General features: G+C 36.8%; 1 protein-coding gene across 1 annotated transcript in view; it reads right to left on the bottom strand.

The window, feature by feature from the left end:
* Nucleotides 1–20,936, bottom strand: part of LOC148306086 (uncharacterized) — a 41,761-nt gene that overhangs the window by 8,753 nt on the left and 12,072 nt on the right. Inside the window, exons 2-13 of the mRNA XM_088265622.1 lie at nucleotides 16,823–16,866; nucleotides 14,863–15,744; nucleotides 12,683–12,985; nucleotides 8,581–8,716; nucleotides 6,948–7,079; nucleotides 6,011–6,136; nucleotides 3,502–3,630; nucleotides 3,139–3,264; nucleotides 2,929–3,054; nucleotides 1,505–1,630; nucleotides 1,288–1,413; nucleotides 1,072–1,197 (exon numbers count right to left, since the gene is read on the bottom strand). Coding sequence (XP_088121748.1) covers nucleotides 1,072–1,197; nucleotides 1,288–1,413; nucleotides 1,505–1,630; nucleotides 2,929–3,054; nucleotides 3,139–3,264; nucleotides 3,502–3,630; nucleotides 6,011–6,136; nucleotides 6,948–7,079; nucleotides 8,581–8,716; nucleotides 12,683–12,985; nucleotides 14,863–15,744; nucleotides 16,823–16,866 — 2,382 coding nt within the window. The remainder of the gene's footprint in view (nucleotides 1–1,071; nucleotides 1,198–1,287; nucleotides 1,414–1,504; nucleotides 1,631–2,928; nucleotides 3,055–3,138; nucleotides 3,265–3,501; nucleotides 3,631–6,010; nucleotides 6,137–6,947; nucleotides 7,080–8,580; nucleotides 8,717–12,682; nucleotides 12,986–14,862; nucleotides 15,745–16,822; nucleotides 16,867–20,936) is intronic.

Raw genomic sequence — 20,936 nt, 5'->3', positions numbered from 1 at the left:
CTATCGATAATCTAAACCGTATGGAATTGTGGTGCCTCGGTCGGCTGTGACCAACATAGACGAACTGGACGATAAACCATAGACGGCCGTGCAATCGTGAACAGCATGACGTCACCACGCCTTTATAAGCGATGACGAGGCGAAGAATTTTCACTCATGAATTACATGAAATTATAGTAACTTTAAACATAAAGAGTAAATCCACTCACAAGTAGGCATAGGCTATGAAACTTATAAAGTTGAAGCCTGAGTAGGGACATGATAAACGGTGTTGCATAAGCCGTAGCTAGATTTCAGAGTCACTTGGACGTTAGGTAATTCAAAAAAAAAAAAAAGGTACTTCCTCTCGTCCCAAGCCACCGAAACGACCTGACCTACCTTCAGTTGCCCATTTACCGCCCATAAAATTGCCCATTTACTGCCCATAAAATTTTTAACCTTAAATAATTTGTGTGAATATAAACCTAGTGCTAGAATCTGTAATCTTAGTTATTTGTAAGCATAATCTTTGTGAAAATAAAAGCGTGAATCATTCAAGTAAGTTTAACTATGTATTTATTCTTTCATCCATTAATAAAAATGCAACTTCTGAGGAGATAATGGAGACGTGGATACACGTAATCAGTGCAAAATGCTCACTTCCCCACATCGGGTAATTACGCCTCCATTGAATAATGCCAGTATCAATGCGGGAAATGTAAGTCATTTTGGTGGTTAGGTTAGGTTAGATTAGAAATAGATCATTTAAAATATCTGACTGAAAAAATAAGGCACTTAGGTGACACCCAGTAGGAGAATTAATATGGATATCAATTTATGCACGTATAATTAACACATTGTTGTTAAGTGGAAAATTAATCTTTCTCAATTTTATTTCGGAATTGTAAGGAATCAAACCCGTGATGCCAGTTTCGCAGTCGAGCGTCTAATCAATAAGCCACGGTGTCTGACTTTAATTTAGTTAATTCTGTTTTTCAATTTAGCATCACTTTACAGTAAGGTTTGGAGCTCTTGCCCTATGATGAGAAATTTTGATAGTATTAAATGATTTAAAACAGTAAACTTCTATACCTCTTCGCTTCCTCAAGCAAAACCTTTGAGTGCAGGCCGCATTTTTGCCATCAGGAGAGCAGACACAAGTGTTGCATCCATCAGCAGACTTGAACGATTCACCGGGGGTACACGTGGTATCAGAATCTAGACAATACAAACAGGGTTCTCTTATATATATATAGACAGATGTGAGTATGTGTGTGCAACAAGCCAATAATCAATTTATCTATCTACCTCTTCGCTTCCTAAAGCAAAACTTTGCAGTGCAGGCTGCATTTTTACCATCAGAAGAGCAGACACAAGTGTTGCATCCATCAGAAGACTTGAACGATTCACCAGGAGTACATGTGGTGCCAGAATCTACAATAAATAAGACAAACAGGGTTCTTTATCATGTTATGACAGATGTGAGTATATGTGTGAAACAAACCAATAATCAATGTCTATGTACCTCTTCGTTTCCTCAAGCAAAACTTTTCAGTACAGGCTGCATTTTTACCATCAGAAGAGCAGACACAAGTGTTGCATCCATCAGAAGACTTGAACGATTCACCGGGGGTACATATGGTACCAGAATCTAGACAAGACAAACAGGGTTCATTTACATGTTGACAGATGTGAGTATGAGGTCTGTTCAAAATGTATCCGACCATAATTTTTATTGGCAAAATAAATAATGCTTTGAGGGCGGAGCTTAGATGACCGTTTGTAGGTATACTTAGTGCTAATGCTCAATTTTTTTCAAGACCATAAAGCAACCGGCCGCTGCCACACCATTTAAGAGTGAGCATGTGTACGCTATTGTCGTCGGATTTAAAAAATGACAGAAAAAATTGAACAACGTTACTGCATCAAATTTTGTTTAAAGCTTGGGAATTCTCAAGTGGAAACTATCCGTAAAATTAAAAAAAGTGCTTGGGGACGAAGCGAAACGCACCACACAGATAAAGGAGTGGCATAACTGCTTCAAAGATGGCCACTCATCAGTGGAGAGTGAAACAATATCCTGGAAGTCCTGAAGAGGAGAAGGTGGACATGGTTGGGACATGTCCTTAGAATGCCACCTGAGTGCATCAACCCCTCATGTCTCTTCTTCCAACCCCTAGAATTCCGGCGCCCTGGAAGGGCGTTGTCGACCATTCACCAACTATACTCAGCGGAACTTCGGAATGCTGGACTGAGCTGGGAGGAAGCCAAGGAGATGGCGCGTGTCAGAGTGACTTGGAGACGTCTCGTGTTGGCCATATGTTACACCTAGGGCGAACATGGAAAGAAGAAGAGAAAGAAGAATAGGTCCTCAACATCCAAAAATGAAGTTGTCATTGATCAAGTAAAGACCCTGGACATGCAATAACGTCAAATAACGATCAGAGAACTTGCTGATGAACTGAGCATTAGTGTTGGATCCATTCATTCCATTTTAACTGAAGATTTGGCCCTCAGAAGGGTCTCAGCAAAATTTGTGCTAAAGTTGCTGACAATTAAGCAGAAGCAACTCCGTGTGGAGATCGCACAGGAAATGCTGGAGACTGTGATCAATGATCCCAACTTTCTCAATATGCTCTCTGTGATTTCTGGCTTTTCCCTCAGCTAAAAATGCATTTAAAGGGACCAGATTTCGGACCAGGGAAGACATCATGAAGATTGCGACGGGCCATCTGCGCGCCATACCAAAAGAGTCTTTCCAGCATTGCTTCTGGCAGTGGCAGAACCGTTGAGAGAAGTGTGTTGCAGCTCAAGGGGACTTCTTTGAAGGGGATTAGTGTCATTTAAATGTATATCAATAAATTTTGTTTTTATGAATAAAAGTCGGATACTTTTTGAACAGACCTTATATGTGTGTAAAACAAGTCAATAATCAATATATCTATGTACCTCTTCGCTTTCTAAAGCAAAACCTTTGAGTGCAGGCTGCATTTTTGCCATCAGGAGAGCAGACACAAGTGTTGCATCCATCAGCAGACTTGAACGATTCACCGGGGGTACACGTGGTATCAGAATCTAGACAATACAAAGAGGGTTCTTTTACATATAGACAGGTGTGAGTATGTATGTGAAACAAGCCAATAATCAATGTCTATGTACCTCTTCGTTTCCTCAAGCAAAACTTTTCAGTGCAGGCTGCATTTTTGCCATCAGGAGAGCAGACACAAGTGTTGCATCCATCAGAAGACTTAAACGATTCACCGGGGGTACACATTGTACCAGAATCTACACAAACAGGGTTCTTTTACATATTGATAGAAGCGAGTATGTGTGTGAATCAAACCAATAATCAATATATCTGTGTACCTCAATGATTAAAGAAAACACTTCGTTTTTTAACACTTGAGTTTTATTATAAACTACATGTTTCAGAAGTTAAACTTCCATCATTCAGGTCTGTATAGTAACTAAAATATAAAATATAAAATTGTTCTATAAATAAGGAGAGGGGAAAGTAAGTACCTCTTCGCTTTCGAAAGCAAAACTTCTGAGTGCAGGCTGCATTTTTACCATCAGGAGAGCAGAAACAAGTATTGCATCCGTCAGAAGATCTGAACGACTCACCGGGAGTACATGTGGTATCAGAAGTATCTAAACAAGACAGAGTTCAATGATATATCCTCAGGTACTTGTATGGCCGAATCACCCCATATAAATTCCTGGTTGCGATGGCAGCTAATATGGCCATAAAATACACTTTTTTTATACATTGAGGCCATATTAGTCCCACTGTGACCAGAAATATTACTTGTCTTGTTAAATCAAATTTCAAAAAATCTCAATAAAGTCAGCTAATTGTATTATTATAGTTGCAAACTTGGCGATTCCTCATTGTACTAAAGTGTACTTATTTTGTTAATAATAATTTTAAAAAAAACCCTTATCCGCACCCCAATGGTGCATAGGGCACTGCTTCATATAAACGCAGTGTTATCTCGATCGTTTACACATGAAGGGAAGGTGATCAGCCCTCCGCTTCAGGTACCAGTCCAGGATAATATTCAATAAATATAACAGTGAAAAAATCACTTATATTTATTTGGATCGGGAGGAGTGGAGGAGGCGGGAGGCGGGAGGCGGAAGGGGGAGGCCTTTGTCCAGCAGTGGACCTCAACGGGCTGATATGATGATGATTTATTTGACCCCCCTGGGAATCGAACCCGGGACCTCCAGAACGGTAGCCGAGCGTGCTGACCATTACACTACGGAGACGGAGATTTTCTTCCTAATACATATAAAATTTATAACATTACTGCCATTTTAATTGTTATTATTATTAAATTATTTACTTTTATATTGCCAAAATATTTAGATGAAACAAATAAATATTAATTAGTTCACCATTTTTTAAAACACAAATCAAATGCAACTAAGTACTTTGCAAAATGTATATACCTACATTATAGATTGAGTGGCACAATCATTAAAGACAATATTCTGTATTTATAATATTTATTCACTAGGAAGTACAGAAAAATATTACGTATGGTTGTTTTTCAGTTATAGTTTTAAACCTTAACAAATTTAAACAAACACATACTATAAGAAGATGTTTTTTTTTGTAATACATTACTTGAATGGGTGGTTCCTATGTACGTATATTAAAAGTTTAGATTTTTCAAAAATCAAATCAAATGCCTTATATTTATAAGGCATTTGCAAGAAATTATTTAATAAGGCGGACGGATTTTGTTAACATATATTTATTTTATATACTTATTTTGTAATATTTGTAATTTCAAAATAATATTTCTTTATATTGTAAATGAACGTCACTGGTTCTGCCTTGTGAGACGTTCATCAAAAATACAAAACATGCGGTGTATAAAAAGTTATAATAAATAAATCAACTAAACATAACTAACTAACTAACTAACTAACCATCACGCCGCTTCCCCGCAGGGGTAGGCAGAGAGAATAGAGCGCCACACCACTCTGTCCTTGCAAACATTCTTCGCCTCTTCCACGTTCATGCATCTCCTCATACATACCCGCCGATTGTTACGACTCCTAACCTGACCACTTTCAAGTATTTCGCATACCTGATCGTGCCATGTTTTTCTCGGTCTTCCTCTGCTTCTTTTCCCAATTAAACATTGGGTTTATAATTATATGTTCCATTTGTTATGACTCGTCACTCAGTTACGAGTAGGTACCTAATCAAACAAGCAAACCCGCCAGGTTGTCCACACTGGTAAACCTACCAGGTTGTTAGCCTTGCGTACGGAACGCGGAGAGTATTATACATAAAAATGGGGCGTATCCCTTTATGTATCTCCTGTTTAGAGCTGTAATAGTAGTAGTGTGGATACGTTTCTGTGACGTAATTTGTTACCATCTTACGAAAACACCGTTTTTACAAAGGCGAATTTTGCAAAAGAAATTATGAATAAAAATATTGATTATATCGGCTGTTATAAACACTTCACGAGTCTTAAACTATCCTTTATAGGTTGAGTATGTTAAATTAGATATTCCTCCCAACTGATAATACCCTATTATAAATATTTGGATATGTTTGTGTATGAAACAAGTCGATATTCTATCTTTTTAAGTTCACGTATATTAAAAGTATGAATAATAAATATGAAAGATGAAAATAAGATTAATTCAAGATTTTTTTAACGAACACATAGAAAGTGATTAATAAATAATAATAATAAAACTCTTATCCGCACCCCAATGGTGCATAGGGCACTGCGTCATATAAACGCAGTGTTATCTTGATCGTTTACACATGAAGGAAAGGTGGTCAGCCCTCCGCTTCAGGTACCAGTCCAGGGTAATATTGAATAAATATGACAGTGAAAAAATCACTTTTATTTATTTTACCCCCCTTGGGAATCGAACCCGGGACCTCCAGAACGGTAGCCGAGCGTGCTGACTATTACACTACGGAGGCGGACGAAAGTGATTACTTGCAAGTAATCATTTCATTTCAATAATAAAAGAAAACAGGGAATTTTCGTACCTCTACGTTTCTTCAAGCAAAACATTACTGTACAAGCGGCATTTTTCCCATCGTCAGTACAGACACAAGTGTTACATCCATCAGGAGCCTTGAAGGATTCTCCGGGTATACACATGGTGTCGGAATCTAGACAAAATCACAATCGGGATTTTTTTCAATTTTCTATTTCAATTTATTTATTTATTTATTTTATTTATTTGAACTTTTTTGTACAATATGTGTGTACATTGGCAGGCTTATTGCTATAAAGCAATATCTTTCAACCAACCAGACAGACAGAACAGACTAGTGTGAACGATCTAGGCTTGTACCTTTTGATGTCTGTTAGAAATTAGTGGGGAGATAATGCTTGAACAGGTTAAGACAAGGATAAGAAAAAAGAAAAACAAAGAAACATAAGAGAGCATAATTACAAATTAAGAATTTAAACAGGGTAACATGAATAGAAAAACAAAATGACGATAGAGTAAGGAAGGCATGGGAAAAGGGAATCAGGTGGAAAGTTTAAAGAAGAGAGGAGGGGTCAGGGGAGGAGGAGATGGACATTTAGGGTTCTAAGGTAAGATAATGATGTTTCAGGCGTTTTTTAAATAGAAGGTGCATTTTTTACGAGTAGAGGTAAATTTATTCAAAATGAATATATACATAACAAACAGTATTAAGAATTACCGTAACCATTAAGAATTCCAGTAGTGATAATATCTTTAAGAAGTAGTGACAGTGTCTGTTGATGGTTGCTTCTCATTGGAAGGGACAAGGTACTATCACTAGTCTGTTTTTGGTTGGTTGGAAGATATTGCTTATTAGCAATACGCCCGCCAATGTACTTATTTCTTTTCTCTACATGAAGTTTAAATAAATAAACGGAACAGATTTGCAGTTCAATGATTACGCAATATTAGAAATGTAATTTTTGGTGAAGACTTCCGCATTTTACCTCTTCGTTTCCTGAGGCAAGCGAACGTGGTACAGGCCGCATATCCTTCCGCCGAACACACACAGCTATTGCATCCATCGGCAGCTTTGAATGACTCCCCGGGGGTACACTTGGTCACAGAGCTGGGAGTATCTATCAAATAAACAAATAAAAATATCTGATTATATTAGTATTATTATTATTATGAGGCAAACACATTTAAAAAGTGCTCTGGTCAGCTCTGGATCATTTGGACTCGTGGTTGCTTTACTGGAATGAGTAAGTTAGCTTTACTTTTCACCTGTGGATGAAAATATCTGTAAAATATATGTAAAATATCTGTAAAATAGCTCCGGATCATTTGGACTCTTGGTTGCTTACTGGAATGAGTAGGTTAGCTTTACTTTTCACCTGTGGATCAAAATATCTGTAAAATATATGTAAAATATCTGTAAAATAGCTCAGGATCATTTGGACTCTTGGTTGCTTTACTGCAATGAGTAAGTTAGCTTTACTTTTCACCTGTGATAAATATCACACGAGTTGTTTAAAAAATAAAACAACTCGTGTGTTTTATTTTTTAAACACATAAAACATCATAATATTCTACACAACCCCAATGCACCTAAATATCTTGCTGAAAATTTTATATACCTCTCAGATCATGGTTTATCACTTAGTTCTTCCCAAGAAAGAACACTTTCCATTCCTCGCCATAACACATCATTCCTTCAGTCATTCCTTCTCTGTCCAAGCGGCCAGACTATGGAATGAATTACCTCTCCTTGTAAAAAATGCACCTTCTCTAATAACTTTTAAGAAACGTCTGAGACATTACTATTTATCATTAGAATCCTAACTGTCCATCAAACCTCCCCCCTTAGTTTTTTCCTCTACCTCCTTCCTTAAACTCCCTTTTTCCTCTGCCCTCCTTATTATCATCTTTTGTAATTTATGTTTTTTAAATGTTAATTTGTAATTTATGTTTTTTTTAAATGTTCGAATACCCTCTGATTGCAAACAGCTATATATTGTATCAAATTTTTTGATCAATATCACTAGTCTGTTTATGGTTGGTTGGAAGATATTGATATTTAGCAATAAGCCAGCCGATGTACTTATTTATTTTCTGGACGTGGTATAATCCTGAGATGAAGATCAGCAGCAAATCAAGATTTACAAAACTTGTATTCGACCCATCATGACGTATGGAATCGAAAGTAGAGCTGACACCGTCGGCACAAAAAACGCGCTTAGAGTGTCAGAAATAAAGAATCTAAGAAGCATATCAGGCAAGAGTCTTCGAGATAGAATAAGAAACGCCAGGATCAGGGAAATGTGCGAGATTGAAGATGTCGTTAGGTGGGGAAGGCAATGAAGGAGACAATGGTATGCGCCTGTGGGGAGAATGGAACCATCCAGTCTCCCCCACATCTCACTGTACAGCCAACTCCATGGTAGACAGTCGGGAGTCCCCGGGCAGACCACCAAAGAGATGGGTCGATAGCTGGGAATCGCAGGAGGCTAATCCCTCTTAAAAATAGGCCACAAGGCCTACAACAAGATGAAGAAGAAGAGAAGATGTCATGATCATCATGTCATTCCACAAAGTTAATGCCGAATCAATAAATAATATAAGTTAGCTTTCTCTCACCTCTTTTGACAGTTTGCTTGACGCAATCATTCCTCGTGCAGGCGAAGTCGGTTCCATCGCTCGTGCAAAGGCAGGTATTGCAGTCCAGTCTGAACTCTTCACCAGGGCTGCATTTCTTCACTGGAGGTTGGTCACCCTGACAAAGAGAAAATATTTTTCAAGAATAATCACAGTAATTAAATGTGTCACGTTATTCCGGTCACAATTTTTTTAACCCTTAAACCGCTTGTGCACTTCACGGAATTTTACCATCCGGGATTCCGGTTTTGAAAAATAAAAGCGACTACGACAGTTTAACGTGATCGAATTTACGCGCGACGTGTTCACGCACCAATCAAGGGCACCGATCCGCAGAAAGATGGACAAAAGCACAAGCCAATCATCCGTTTATCATGCTAGCTGAAGAACCGGACGGTAAAATTCCGTGCAGTGCACAAACGCCCTTATTCGTAAGATAAAATATGACAAGACAAATAAATGAGCTATGTGACAAATCTTGATTGATATAAGGATAAAGAATCCATTGTGTCTATTGTATTTTTTGCATCAGTAGCCTGGAGGGAAAGAGAGGGAGAGGAAGATCCCCTACACGATGGACCGATCAAGTTAAGGCAGCAGCAGGCACCTCAGTGATTGGAGCGCTACATGCAGCGCAGTCAAGGGATAACTGGAGAAGAGTCATTGCTTCTGCAAGGGTCACAACCCTCAGTAATGAGGAATAAGACGGAGAAGAAGAGATTTTTTGTATTGTTTTTAGGGATCAAAATTATTAATTTATTATGAACTATACACATCCACCATCATTTTAAGACATAACCTAAATATGCTTTAAATCCTTGTACATAAAAGGCAAGGAGAATTTTCTGAGGCAATTAATTTTTTTTTTTTTTTAAATGGCCCCAATGGTGCAAAGGGCACTGGATTGTAGCGACACAGTGTTATTTGGATCGTTATTTGTATAAAGGCAAGGTGATCAGCCTTGAGCTCATTTTACCAGTCCAGGGAGATATTAAATAAATATGAGAGGGAAAATTCTTAGTATTTATTTAAACCCCCCTGGAAATCGAACCCGTGACATCCAGTACGGTAGCCAAATGCTCTTATTTTATTCTTCCTGGCTCCATCCCAACTTATCGTCTTTGTAGACTGTTGGGGTCAGCTCTCCTCGTCCTCAGGTAGGTCCTTCTTTCATATATAACGTCACCTAGGCCATGCCTTCGAATCATGTTATCGTTCTGTAGCATCCATGTTTTTTTGGTCTTCTTCTAGATGTCTTTCGAGGAAGATCCATGGTGATCGCCTGTTTTACAATGTTTTACAATATGTTCAGGTTCTTCTGGCTTATTTGCTGGATTTGTAATAGGAATTTCTGTTTATAATACCAGCTTTTTGTAAACAAATATGGCTAAGTATTGCACCCGCCTCTTAGTCAAGCCGAAAAAACTTATAAATATAATATGCGGGGCTTTTTTTTCATGTAACACGGTAGAACGGCGTTCCGGCACCTTTTTACATGGATAATTATTTTTATTTTTCAATTTTCGAAATCAATAATAGGAAACAATGTTTGGGCTAACGTAATTACAATCCATATTTATATAATAATAATAATAAAACCCTTACCGTACCCCAATGGTGCATAGGGCACTGCTTCATATAAACGCAGTGTTATCTCGATCGTTTACACATGAAGGAAAGGTGATCAGCCCTCCACTTCAGGTACCAGTCCAGTGCAATATTGAATAAATATTGGAGTGAAAAAATCACTTATATTTATTAAACCCCCCTGGGAATCGAACCCGGGACCTCCAGAACGGTAGCCGAGCATGCTGACCATTACCCTACGGAGGCGGACAAAATATTTATATAATTTGTCAAAATGATAAAATATGGTATTGTAATGAATATTTTTATATTTTTTTTGTAAAAAGCTTAACATGAAGAGAGTTCCGGGACCTTTTTTGTTTTACAAAAAACCCTGATAACATGTGTATATTGCACTTAGTAGGTACTCCACTCACATGGCCTCCCAAATTAAAGTGATTCAAGTATTTGGGAGCTAGCATTATAGAAAATGACCTTCAAAAAGAATTTGTAGTGCAGGCACTGCATTTGACAGTTTACGAGGCATTATATTATTATATATTATTACGAGAAATAAAAATACTTTGTGTTCTGATCCACTCACATAAATAATATATCAATATGAAATAATATATCAATATGATCCACAAAGTTAATGCTTTCAATATTCAAAACATTATATTATTAGCTCGCAAAATTTGTATAGTACATTTAGCAAGTAGATTCAATTTAAAATCCTCTTTTTATCACACACATATGTTTATAATTTATAATAAATAAAGCTTAGCGTGCGTCGAAGAGGTACTAGGCAAAAATATATATTTACAGTATTTGTATATAATGTAAACCATGCCATATTGTCTCCGATTCCGTGGCTTCACATGTTAGCCAATGCTTTTGAAAGTATGGATTTATTTAATATATTGTTATCCACCTTGAAGTCTGTACATTCTCAGCATTTCTTCTCCATGTTATAATGGATAAATTTAAACGTTGTGTTTCACTCCCTCGCTGCTCGCTGATAGTGTGTGAAGGGGACGTGTATTTACCAGTTCTTACTATGTGTTATTTTAACATTATTTTATGTTTAGGCCTTTTTGTTTCTCTATTAGTGTATTTCTATTAGTGTATTCTCTATTAGTGTAACAGGTAGATGATTTCGTGTATTTGGGTAGTATGTTTTCTAGGGATGGAAAGATTGATAAAGACATAGAAAGGAGAGTGATGGGAACAAAGTGAATGGTGCACTGAAATCAGTTATAGCAAATAAAAACCTATCAGCGGAAGGTAAACTGGCAGTGCACAACGGAGTCCTGGTTCGAACTCTAATGTATGGAAGTGAAACATGGAGTTGGCAAAAGAAGGATGAAAGTAGACCGAATGCAGTCGAAATGCGATCTCTCAGAAGAATGTGCGACAAAACGATGTATGATAGATGTACGAATAGTGAAATAAGGAAGGAATGCAAAGCTGAGATAAGCATTATCAATAAAATTAAGAAAGGTGTGTTGAGATGGTTTGGACATGTAGAACGAATGAGTGAGGAAAGAACGGTAAAACAAATTTATGAGGCGAATGTTAGCGGGAAAAGAAGCAGAGGAAGACCGAGAAAAACATGGCACGATCAGGTATGCCAAATACTTGAAAGTGGTCAGGTTAGGAGTCGTAACAATCGGCGGGTATGTATGAGGAGATGCATGAACGTGGAAGAGGCGAAGAATGTTTGCAAGGACAGAGTGGTGTGGCGCTCTATTCTCTCTGCCTACCCCTGCGGGGAAGCGGCGTGATGGTTAGTTAGTTAGTTAGTTTATTTGTGTATTTTTATATTAGATGCTGTATTTATGTATTATGTTAAAGGCATTAGCCGTTCAATAAATAAATAATTTACAAGCTTAATTTACAATATGGTATATTGTACTTTGTAATTATAAATTAAGGTTGTAAATTTTATAGGTTATCAAAAGAATGGTTTTATAGGTTATCAAAGATCTCACCTCAATTTTCACTGTTGAATGGACACTATGCAATATTAGTTTAATAAATAATTTCATTTTTACATTTCAGCCGTGATTCATGCAACTGTGGATCATTTAGCCGAACGACATTATCTATTAGATTTTTACTTACCTACATTATCCATTTATTACTTTTATACGTAGTTATATTAATTAATGACTTTGTGGACAACAGGAGCGGGTTATAGAGCTCTATAGCTCAATCAGTAGGGGTGGGCAGTAATTATTCAATTTCATAATAATTTTGTGAATAAAAAAACTCTTTTTTCCCAAAACCATATTTATTTCAGAAGTACGAAAGTAGCCATTGACAAAAAATCCGCTCTCAATATCAAGCAAGCTCCTTGGTAATTTGAATTATAAAATTTTATTAAGTAAAATTGTAATAAGAATATAATATTAATTGCAATTAATTAACAAGTATTGATAATGTAACAAAAATAAAACATAAAAATTACAACTGTTGTTGGATTACCAAAGAATCAAACTCAATTATATTCCTAGCATTTTTTATTGGTGCAAGTATACTTCGAACCCGCTGCATTGCACCTGCAAACGTTGCAAGACTCGCGAAAAACGCTAAGCGGGGTGCAAACTCTCGAAGGGTTTGTGAGTGCGCCTCCGTCCCCGGTTAGAGCTCCTCCATCACCGGTTAGAGCTCCGCCATCACCGGTTAGAGCTCCGCCATCACCGGTTAGAGCGCCGCCATCACCGGTTAGAGCGCCGCCATCGCCGGTTAGAGCGCCACCATCTCCTGTCCAAGAGGGCCTACTGCGTTTCTGCCTGGCAAGGGTTGAGTCGTCAACCTAAATAATAATACAGAATTAAAACTAACGTTTCTATTTGTATTCTTGAATATGCTTATCAAAACTACGTATATCACATATTAAAATATTTAACTATTCAAAGAACATTTTAAATTCTAGGGTAGGAACTATACTTTTTTATCAGTCATGATTTATTTTCAGACTATGATTTTAGCCAAAGAGATGTAAAAAATGTGTTTTTTAAATTTATTATAAAAAATATTTGTTACTTACACTTTAAAATAATATTTAAATTTCCTTTCACCATTGTCCCAACACCAATGAGTAAATAAAATAAAAATGTGCAGACATAACGTAGGAAATTTTGATCGACAAATACTGTCATTTGTAAGTGTAAAGAAAAAAGAAAGGCCACAACCGTTTTTAAAAAATAATATATCTAATTTTATTTAAACATAATAATGAATGAATTAAACCAAAGTAATGGTCGTAGGCCGGACCGAACAGCGAGCGAGAGTGTCCATGTCTGGAGTAAGTACTCCTAAAAACTGTGAAAGAGTTTGTCTACCTCGGAAGCAGGATCTCTTGGGATGGCCGGTCAAAAGGCGAGATTGACAGTCGCATACACCAAGCAAGACTTGCGTTAAATCAGTGATTTTCCAATCAAATAACATACATCTAAAACTACGCAAACTACTTGTCAAAACGTATGTATGGGGTGTGCTACTGTATGGCTGCGAGACATGGTGCCTATCTGAAAGAGATAAGAATAGGCTGAATGCGTTGGAGATGTGGGTCTATAGAATAGCTCGCGATATTCTGGAGAGACCACATCTCCAACGACGAGGTACTATGATTGATCAAAGAAAGGAAGCACCTACTCGGGACTATCTCCGAAAGACGCGCCGAATGGATCGGCCACGTGCTAAGACAAGAGGGTTTCCTGCACCAAATAATAGAGGGGACGATCGAGGGAATAAACGCCAGAGGACGCCCACGCCGCCAATACCTAAGCTACGAAAACAAGGGCTGCTCGACGTATGAGGAGCTAAAGAGGACTTCCGAAAATAGGCGAGAATGGCGAAAGAGATGTCATCTGTTGCTACAGACCAATCCGCAATGCAAAATGCTCCAGTCAGTCAGTATATTTTATTGATTAACCAGTTCCTTGTCTAGCCCGAGCGTGACTCGGGTAAAGAGATAGTACTGCATTTGACGAGCCCGAGTACCGTTCACGTAAATCGTATTCCGACTCCTCAGTCCTGCTTTGGCAAAGTCACATATTGACCCATTTGTTTTTATTGAATAACCCGTGCGGTGTTTGGACAGTCTTATTTCAACTTGTAACTTGGTGACGATTTCCTCCTGCACCGATGAATTTTCTCACCAGCATTCAACTGTTAAGTGCTTATTACACTACACTTATGAAAATAATAATTTATTATAGACAATAATGTATTTTTTGACCCAGCAACCCAAAATTTCGTACATGTAGGATGGTTGCAAAATACAATAACCACTGTATACTGTAGTAGAGTACTAAAAACTAATTTGAATAATTAATAATTTGAAGCATATTTCAGTAGGTTTATGTTCACATAAAAGTTGTATAATATTATAGTAGTAAATTAAATTATTTGAAGTAATAAATACTTGTTAAATATAAAAATAATAATAATAATAATAAAGAAATTAGCAAGGAATTATGAGTTAAACGAGGGAAGAAACAGAAAGGTAGTGTATGAAGAATGAAGATAGGAGAGTATAAGTTTTAAAATATTGGTTTATTGTGGTAACTTTATACATTTAACAACAATAATTGAAGAAAAAAACATAGTTTTTTTATAAAGTGGTGAGGAATACAAAGCAATATAACAAAAATAATGTATTCATTTATAATTTGCTGAATCGCTAACCTTGCATTTTCGATTGGTGCAAGTGTACTTTGTCCCGAACGCGTTACATCTGCATAGGTTACATCCTTCAGTAAAGACACTGAAACGGGTGCAAATCTTAGTTGAAGGATTTGTCAAGGCGCCGCCATCGCCAGTTAGAGCTCCGCCATCGCCAGTCAGCGCGCCACCATCGCCGCCATCGACGGTTAGAGCGCCTCCATCACCCGTTAGAGCGCCGCCATCGACGGTGAGAGCTCCTCCATCACCGGTTAGAGCTCCTCCATCACCGGTTAGAGCTCCGCCATCACCGGTTAGAGCCCCACCATCACCGGTTAGAGCTCCGGCATCACCGGTTAGAGCTCCGCCATCACCGGTCAGAGCTCCACCGTCGCCTTTCGTTGCATCAGAACCTGGGCACTTTTTCTTAGTGCACACGAATGAATTTCCGGCATCATTGCAGCGACAGGCGTTGCAAAGAACATTCATTTGACTTCCGGGATTGCATGAGAACTCCGGCTCGTTAGGCAAGCATTTCCTTTTAGAGCAAGACAATTCTGTTCCGTCATCATTACAGAAACACGTATTACATTCTACTTTCTTTTGTTCTCCTGGATTGCAGACTTTTGGAGCAACTGGCACAGATGTGCACACTTTTCTGGTGCATGTGTAATCTGTTCCTTTTTCATTGCAAATGCAGGTATTGCAGTCGTCCCTGAAGTCTGCGCCAGGGGTGCATACGATGTCGGAGATCTTTACTGCATCCTCGGGGTCTCGGCAGTTTCTACCAGTGCAGAGGTAGTCGTTGCCATCAGGTACACATGTACAAGTATTGCACGATAGTTGGAACTGCTCTCCAGCTGTGCAATGCTTCTTAGCTGGTCTCCCGATTGATGGATCTTCAACCTATAATCATGAAATAAAATACATGTAAACTGTACTGTTTCTATACTAAAATACATGTATATTATAGAGTTTAAACAAGCCAATATTCCATAAACAAATAAAGCTTTTTACTTACTTTTTAATGTTAAATAAGAGTAGAAGCCTTTTCAGTATTACCAGGAGATAATAATGGTTATAAATTATTTTTTTGAAGCGCTAACACCAAAAAATCATAGATACGCAAGTATAATTTTAAAAAAAGGCTGTTGAGTACTGTTCACCACACTTTCTCCAAAACCAGGTTTTTCATATACCACACGTTAGTCGTAAAAAAAATTGTTAGCTTAAGACGAAGAAAAGACGAAGAATAATAAATAAAATTGCGAAAGTGATGTTTTTATTTTATTATTTATTTATATTTATTGGGGTCATAAATAAATAAAGATGAAAAATAAAATAAGATATTACATCATACTACATCAGCAAAAAAAAACATAACAAAAACAATTACGAAATAAAAAATACGGCCAGTATGTTTATAACAAAACACTCCTTAAAAAAGTACTATTTTCATTAAAGAAATCAATGTGACCCAATCATGTAACTTGTTTATATATTCACAAATACATGCAACAGATGGTGCTGCCATTGCGCCAAAAAAACTTTTAAAAAAATAATAAAAAGTGTATTAAAAACACGAGTGTATTTGAATACAACATTGTGTCAAAATATCAAAACAACTTATCAGAATAACTTTAGCAGATTTGAGATTTTGAGCAACGAACATTTCTTCAAACCCTTATCCGCACCCCAATGGTGCATTGGGCACTGCATCATATAAACGCACTGTTATCATGATCACTAACGCATGAAGGAAAGGTGATCAGTCTTCCGCTTCAGGTACCAGTCCAGGGTAGTATTGAATAAATATTAGAGTGAAAAAATCATTAATAATGTAGAAATAAAGTGTTTTTTTTTTCTTAATTCTTACCAAAACCATAGCAGCAATTTATTTTTTCATAATTGTTATTTGACAAAAGCATGTTATAAAAATAGTATAGTAAGAAAAATGTACAATATTATTTGCACAGTGACTTACCTGAGGTAATTCTAATATAGCTGATTGAACTGAATCCGGATATCCTGAAAAGAAGAAGAAAATTGATATAAATGTCAGTAGTTGGGTTGGTCATTATCACCAGCACAGACGGGCAAGTGAATAGAGTATTATAACTCGGGAGGAATATCTAATTTAACATACTCAACCTATTAAGGATTGCGTAAGACTCGTTTTGTGTTTATAACAGCCGATATAATCAATATTTTCATTCATAATTTTCTTTTGCAAAATTCTCTTTCGTAAAAGCGTTGTTTTCGTAAATTGGTAACGGACGACGTCACAGAAACGAATCCACACTATTACTATTACAGATCTATAAAGCAGATACATAAAGGGAACCGCCCCATAACAGACCCGATGACGTATAGCGGTGTACGTTTTTCGCATTACTAAAATATCTAAAGTTTAAACCTTCATATCTCCCTTATTTATCTATGTTTTTTTTTTATTTTTTAAACCCTTATCCGCACCCCAATGGTGTATAGGGCACTGTGTCTTATAAACGCAGTGTTATCATGATCGTTTTACACATGAAGGAAAGGTGATCAGCCCCCCGCTTCAGGTACCAGTCCATGGTAATATTGAATAAATATTACAGTGAAAAAATCATTAATATTTATTTTTACCCCCCTTGGGAATCGAACCCGGGACCTCCAGAACGGTAGCCGAGCGTGCTGACCATTACACTACGGAGGCGGACATTTATCTATAGATTTCAATAAGAACCATACCGATAGTCTTGTGATTTTTCGTATCAATTTATTAATCAATTATAACACATCGTGAGAATGATCCACTGATAACAACTTAACCTTTCCAGGAGTACAATAATTGATGTCTGACTTTCTCTGGGGAGACTAAAAAAAATTGGGAACCTGTGCAATGAACGTAGACGGGTTAGAACGTAGACGGGTAGGTCTACACCAAATCTATACAGTACCTACCCGTCTACACGGGTAGGTACTGTATAGATTTGTAATTTGAATGTGGAATATTTTACAAAAGTTTCAAATAAATGCTATCTGTATTTTTTTAAACTGTTAAATCGAAAATCAGAAATCGAAAAAATAAAAATCAAGGATTATTATTTTTATTTAATATTTATAAATATTTCAAATGAGGGGCGCAGCTGGATATGAACGCTAGTACGTCATAAAGGTCGGTCATAGTGAAAGTCGAGATAAAGTTTTATATAAAGTTCGTATATCTAAAACAAATACATAATAGTATATTAAAATATTATATCTAATACAAATATTAGTATTGTGGCTTGTCCGGTACAGTGTATTAAAGCGATCTTGATATTGAATACAGTAAAACCTCGATATGACGCACTATTTGGGGGGAGGGATTGTCCGTTAAAGCCGAAAGTCCGTTATGTAAAAATAGGTTTAAAATAAATATTTTAAAAAAACTTCATTTTAAAAATATAAACAGAATATTTAGATATAAATATTCTTCTTCTAACCCTTATCCGCACCCAATGGTGCATAGGGCACTGCATCGTAGCGACGCAGTGTTATCTTGATCGGATCTTGACGGATTTTTTCCTCATATATTCGAAGCTCGTTAAACAGAGGTCCGGTATATCAAGGTTTTACTGTATCACCAATATATTAATATCTCCCCTATTACTTAACACTCTTCAATAAGAATAATTCCGACTGCCTTGTGATATAAATTTATTTACTAAAATAAGTGATAATTCCCTGTTACGGTTAAGTGTAAACAAGTTCTCGGCGTTTCTCGAACGATTCGCAAAAAGTTTTACTCGACTTTAAAATTCGGTAGGTACCCGCCGCAAATTCATTCATACATATTATATTTCGAGCGTACAAAAGTGGCAATGTTTCTCATTTTTTTCTCGGATTTATTGACCTATTCTATTGACAGTCGTGTTGCTTGTACATGGACGTATAAATAGCTCTTTTATCGTCTCCATTTCGTAAAACTTGTCGGCTCACATTTGACCTGTGCGCGCTGATAGCTTGCGATGTTTGCCGCTTGCCGCCATTTTCCCATGCTCGACCAATCAGAAACTTCTTAGATAAAAAAAAAACGAGGGTTGAATGGAGTGAGAATAAATGCGAATCGTGAGTTATGCAGAATTAAAATATTCAAATGGTGCTTAGGGCGCTTGGTCGTCACATATCGCTCACTCCTTTCAAGAACGTCATAAATCAAAAAACTTGGTTTTTCAGGAGAACGTTTTTAAAGTTTAAAAATATAATACAATGTTTTAAAAATAAATATCAAGCCACTTATTGATCTTTTTACTTTGCAATAGATCTTTTTTGGTAAAACCTGAAGGTTTTTTCTCCATTTGAAAAATATTGAATATATTTCAAAAAAATAATTAAACAATGCTTTTTCTTCAAAATGAAAAAACAACACTTTCTGCCCTGTAGCGGGTAAATATTAAGTTTAAAATATGCCGTTTTTGCCGGGATATAGTACATTTTCTGGGCATTCCGAAAACATGCATAGCTGAAAATTGTCGATGTGTGTGTGTGCCTTGGGCACTGTATCAGAATGATGCGATATTGACTTATACACTTATACAGTAAAAAATTATTGAGAAATAAACACAATATTTACACCCCTTGGGAATTGAGCCCGGGATCTCCAGCAAAACGCGCTAAGCACTGCAATGTGAAAGTCACGAAATGTAAATAAACCTACTTTTATAAAAACAAAATCTAGGAGGCAGTGGGAAAATGAATTAATATGTACTAATATTGGGAATTTTAAGTGTGTTTTAAAAAAATATATGTATTTGATTAAACTGCGATATTTTTATTGCAAAGCTGCGGTCACTTAAACCACTGTAAAATAATTGTCAGAATGCCATGAATTTTTACACTATTTCACATAATATTTGAAGGTCGGTAGATACTAGATACCATACATAAATCAGGGTTGTCAACAATGTTGCCACACTAAAGACTATTTGAATGATGTGTTGTGTGGGTTGACCTAGAAATCCACAACGAATCGATTTAAAAAAATCGTGTATGTACTGTCCGTTCATATTTATTTTACCTCTGATTTATTTATATTCATATTTATTTTATTTATGTTCATATTTATTTTACCTCTGATTTATATTTAGTTAGCTAACATTGTTATGTTGGTGATGATTCACTGTATAAATATCGGTGAAGTTTAGGTATTTCTAAGAATCTGTACCGAATGAACATTTGGCAATCGGACGTTAAAAAGTGCTTTGTGTTTGTCCCTTAAGGGTACGTTACGACCATAGTGTGTTCATCCGAAACCCCTAGCTTTTCGGGAATAAATGAATGCAATAAAAATGTGCAAAAACAATAACGATCCTAGAACATGTGCTTAAACGGTTAAATTATATGAAATCGAACTACAACCTTAAATACCTCAATTACGCCAGCTCCATTCGTATAAAAGCGAAAGCGGAAAACTTCAGAGACAAAACCATCATGCCGGATCACGGAAGGGCGGCAAAAGAAGATAAAAGTGAAGTCCCGTTTGAAGTGTGCTAGTCTGGAAGTTGGAAGTTGGCCATCCACAATGACAAGGAGCTCAACAAGCTGCCCTCCAGCGTGACGACTATCGCTCAGGAAGGCGTCCTGCCCAACACCTTGGCCATTCTCCAGCCCATGGGATCAAGAGGAAGGCGTTTTAATTTGTCGGCTCATCATTTCCCCTCTCCGGACTCGACGGCCCGAGACCGATTGACTACGTTTTAATCCACTTTTTTTGTATATCATTATCATCACATCCTATTATTATTATTATCCATGTCTTTATAAGCGCCCTTGAGGTAGTATTTTACGAAAATGACGCTATACAAATTATCCAAATTGTTATTATTATTATTATTCATAGATTAATCAAATTACCATAGACCATTGTTGTCAAAAATATATTTTGGCATGTAGCAAAGGTCGTATTATTCATAGTCAGGGGCCAAATATGCTTCCTGACTATTATTTTATTAAGTTAAATTGTTCCGGGGCCAATGACAATGCGCGAATCGGATTTTTAATTGACCTTTTGCGCATTCACAATTGGCTTTGAAATTTGGCATTGAAAAGAAAAGTTTATGCAAAAAAAT

The sequence above is a fragment of the Brachycentrus maculatus genome, unplaced genomic scaffold (genome assembly GCF_059751285.1).
Source record: "Brachycentrus maculatus isolate JH-2025_06_01 unplaced genomic scaffold, ASM5975128v1 h1tg000253l, whole genome shotgun sequence".
NCBI lineage: Eukaryota > Metazoa > Arthropoda > Insecta > Trichoptera > Brachycentridae > Brachycentrus > Brachycentrus maculatus.
Note: the sequence above shows the minus strand (reverse complement) of the source record. Positions and strands in the feature narration are given on the sequence as shown.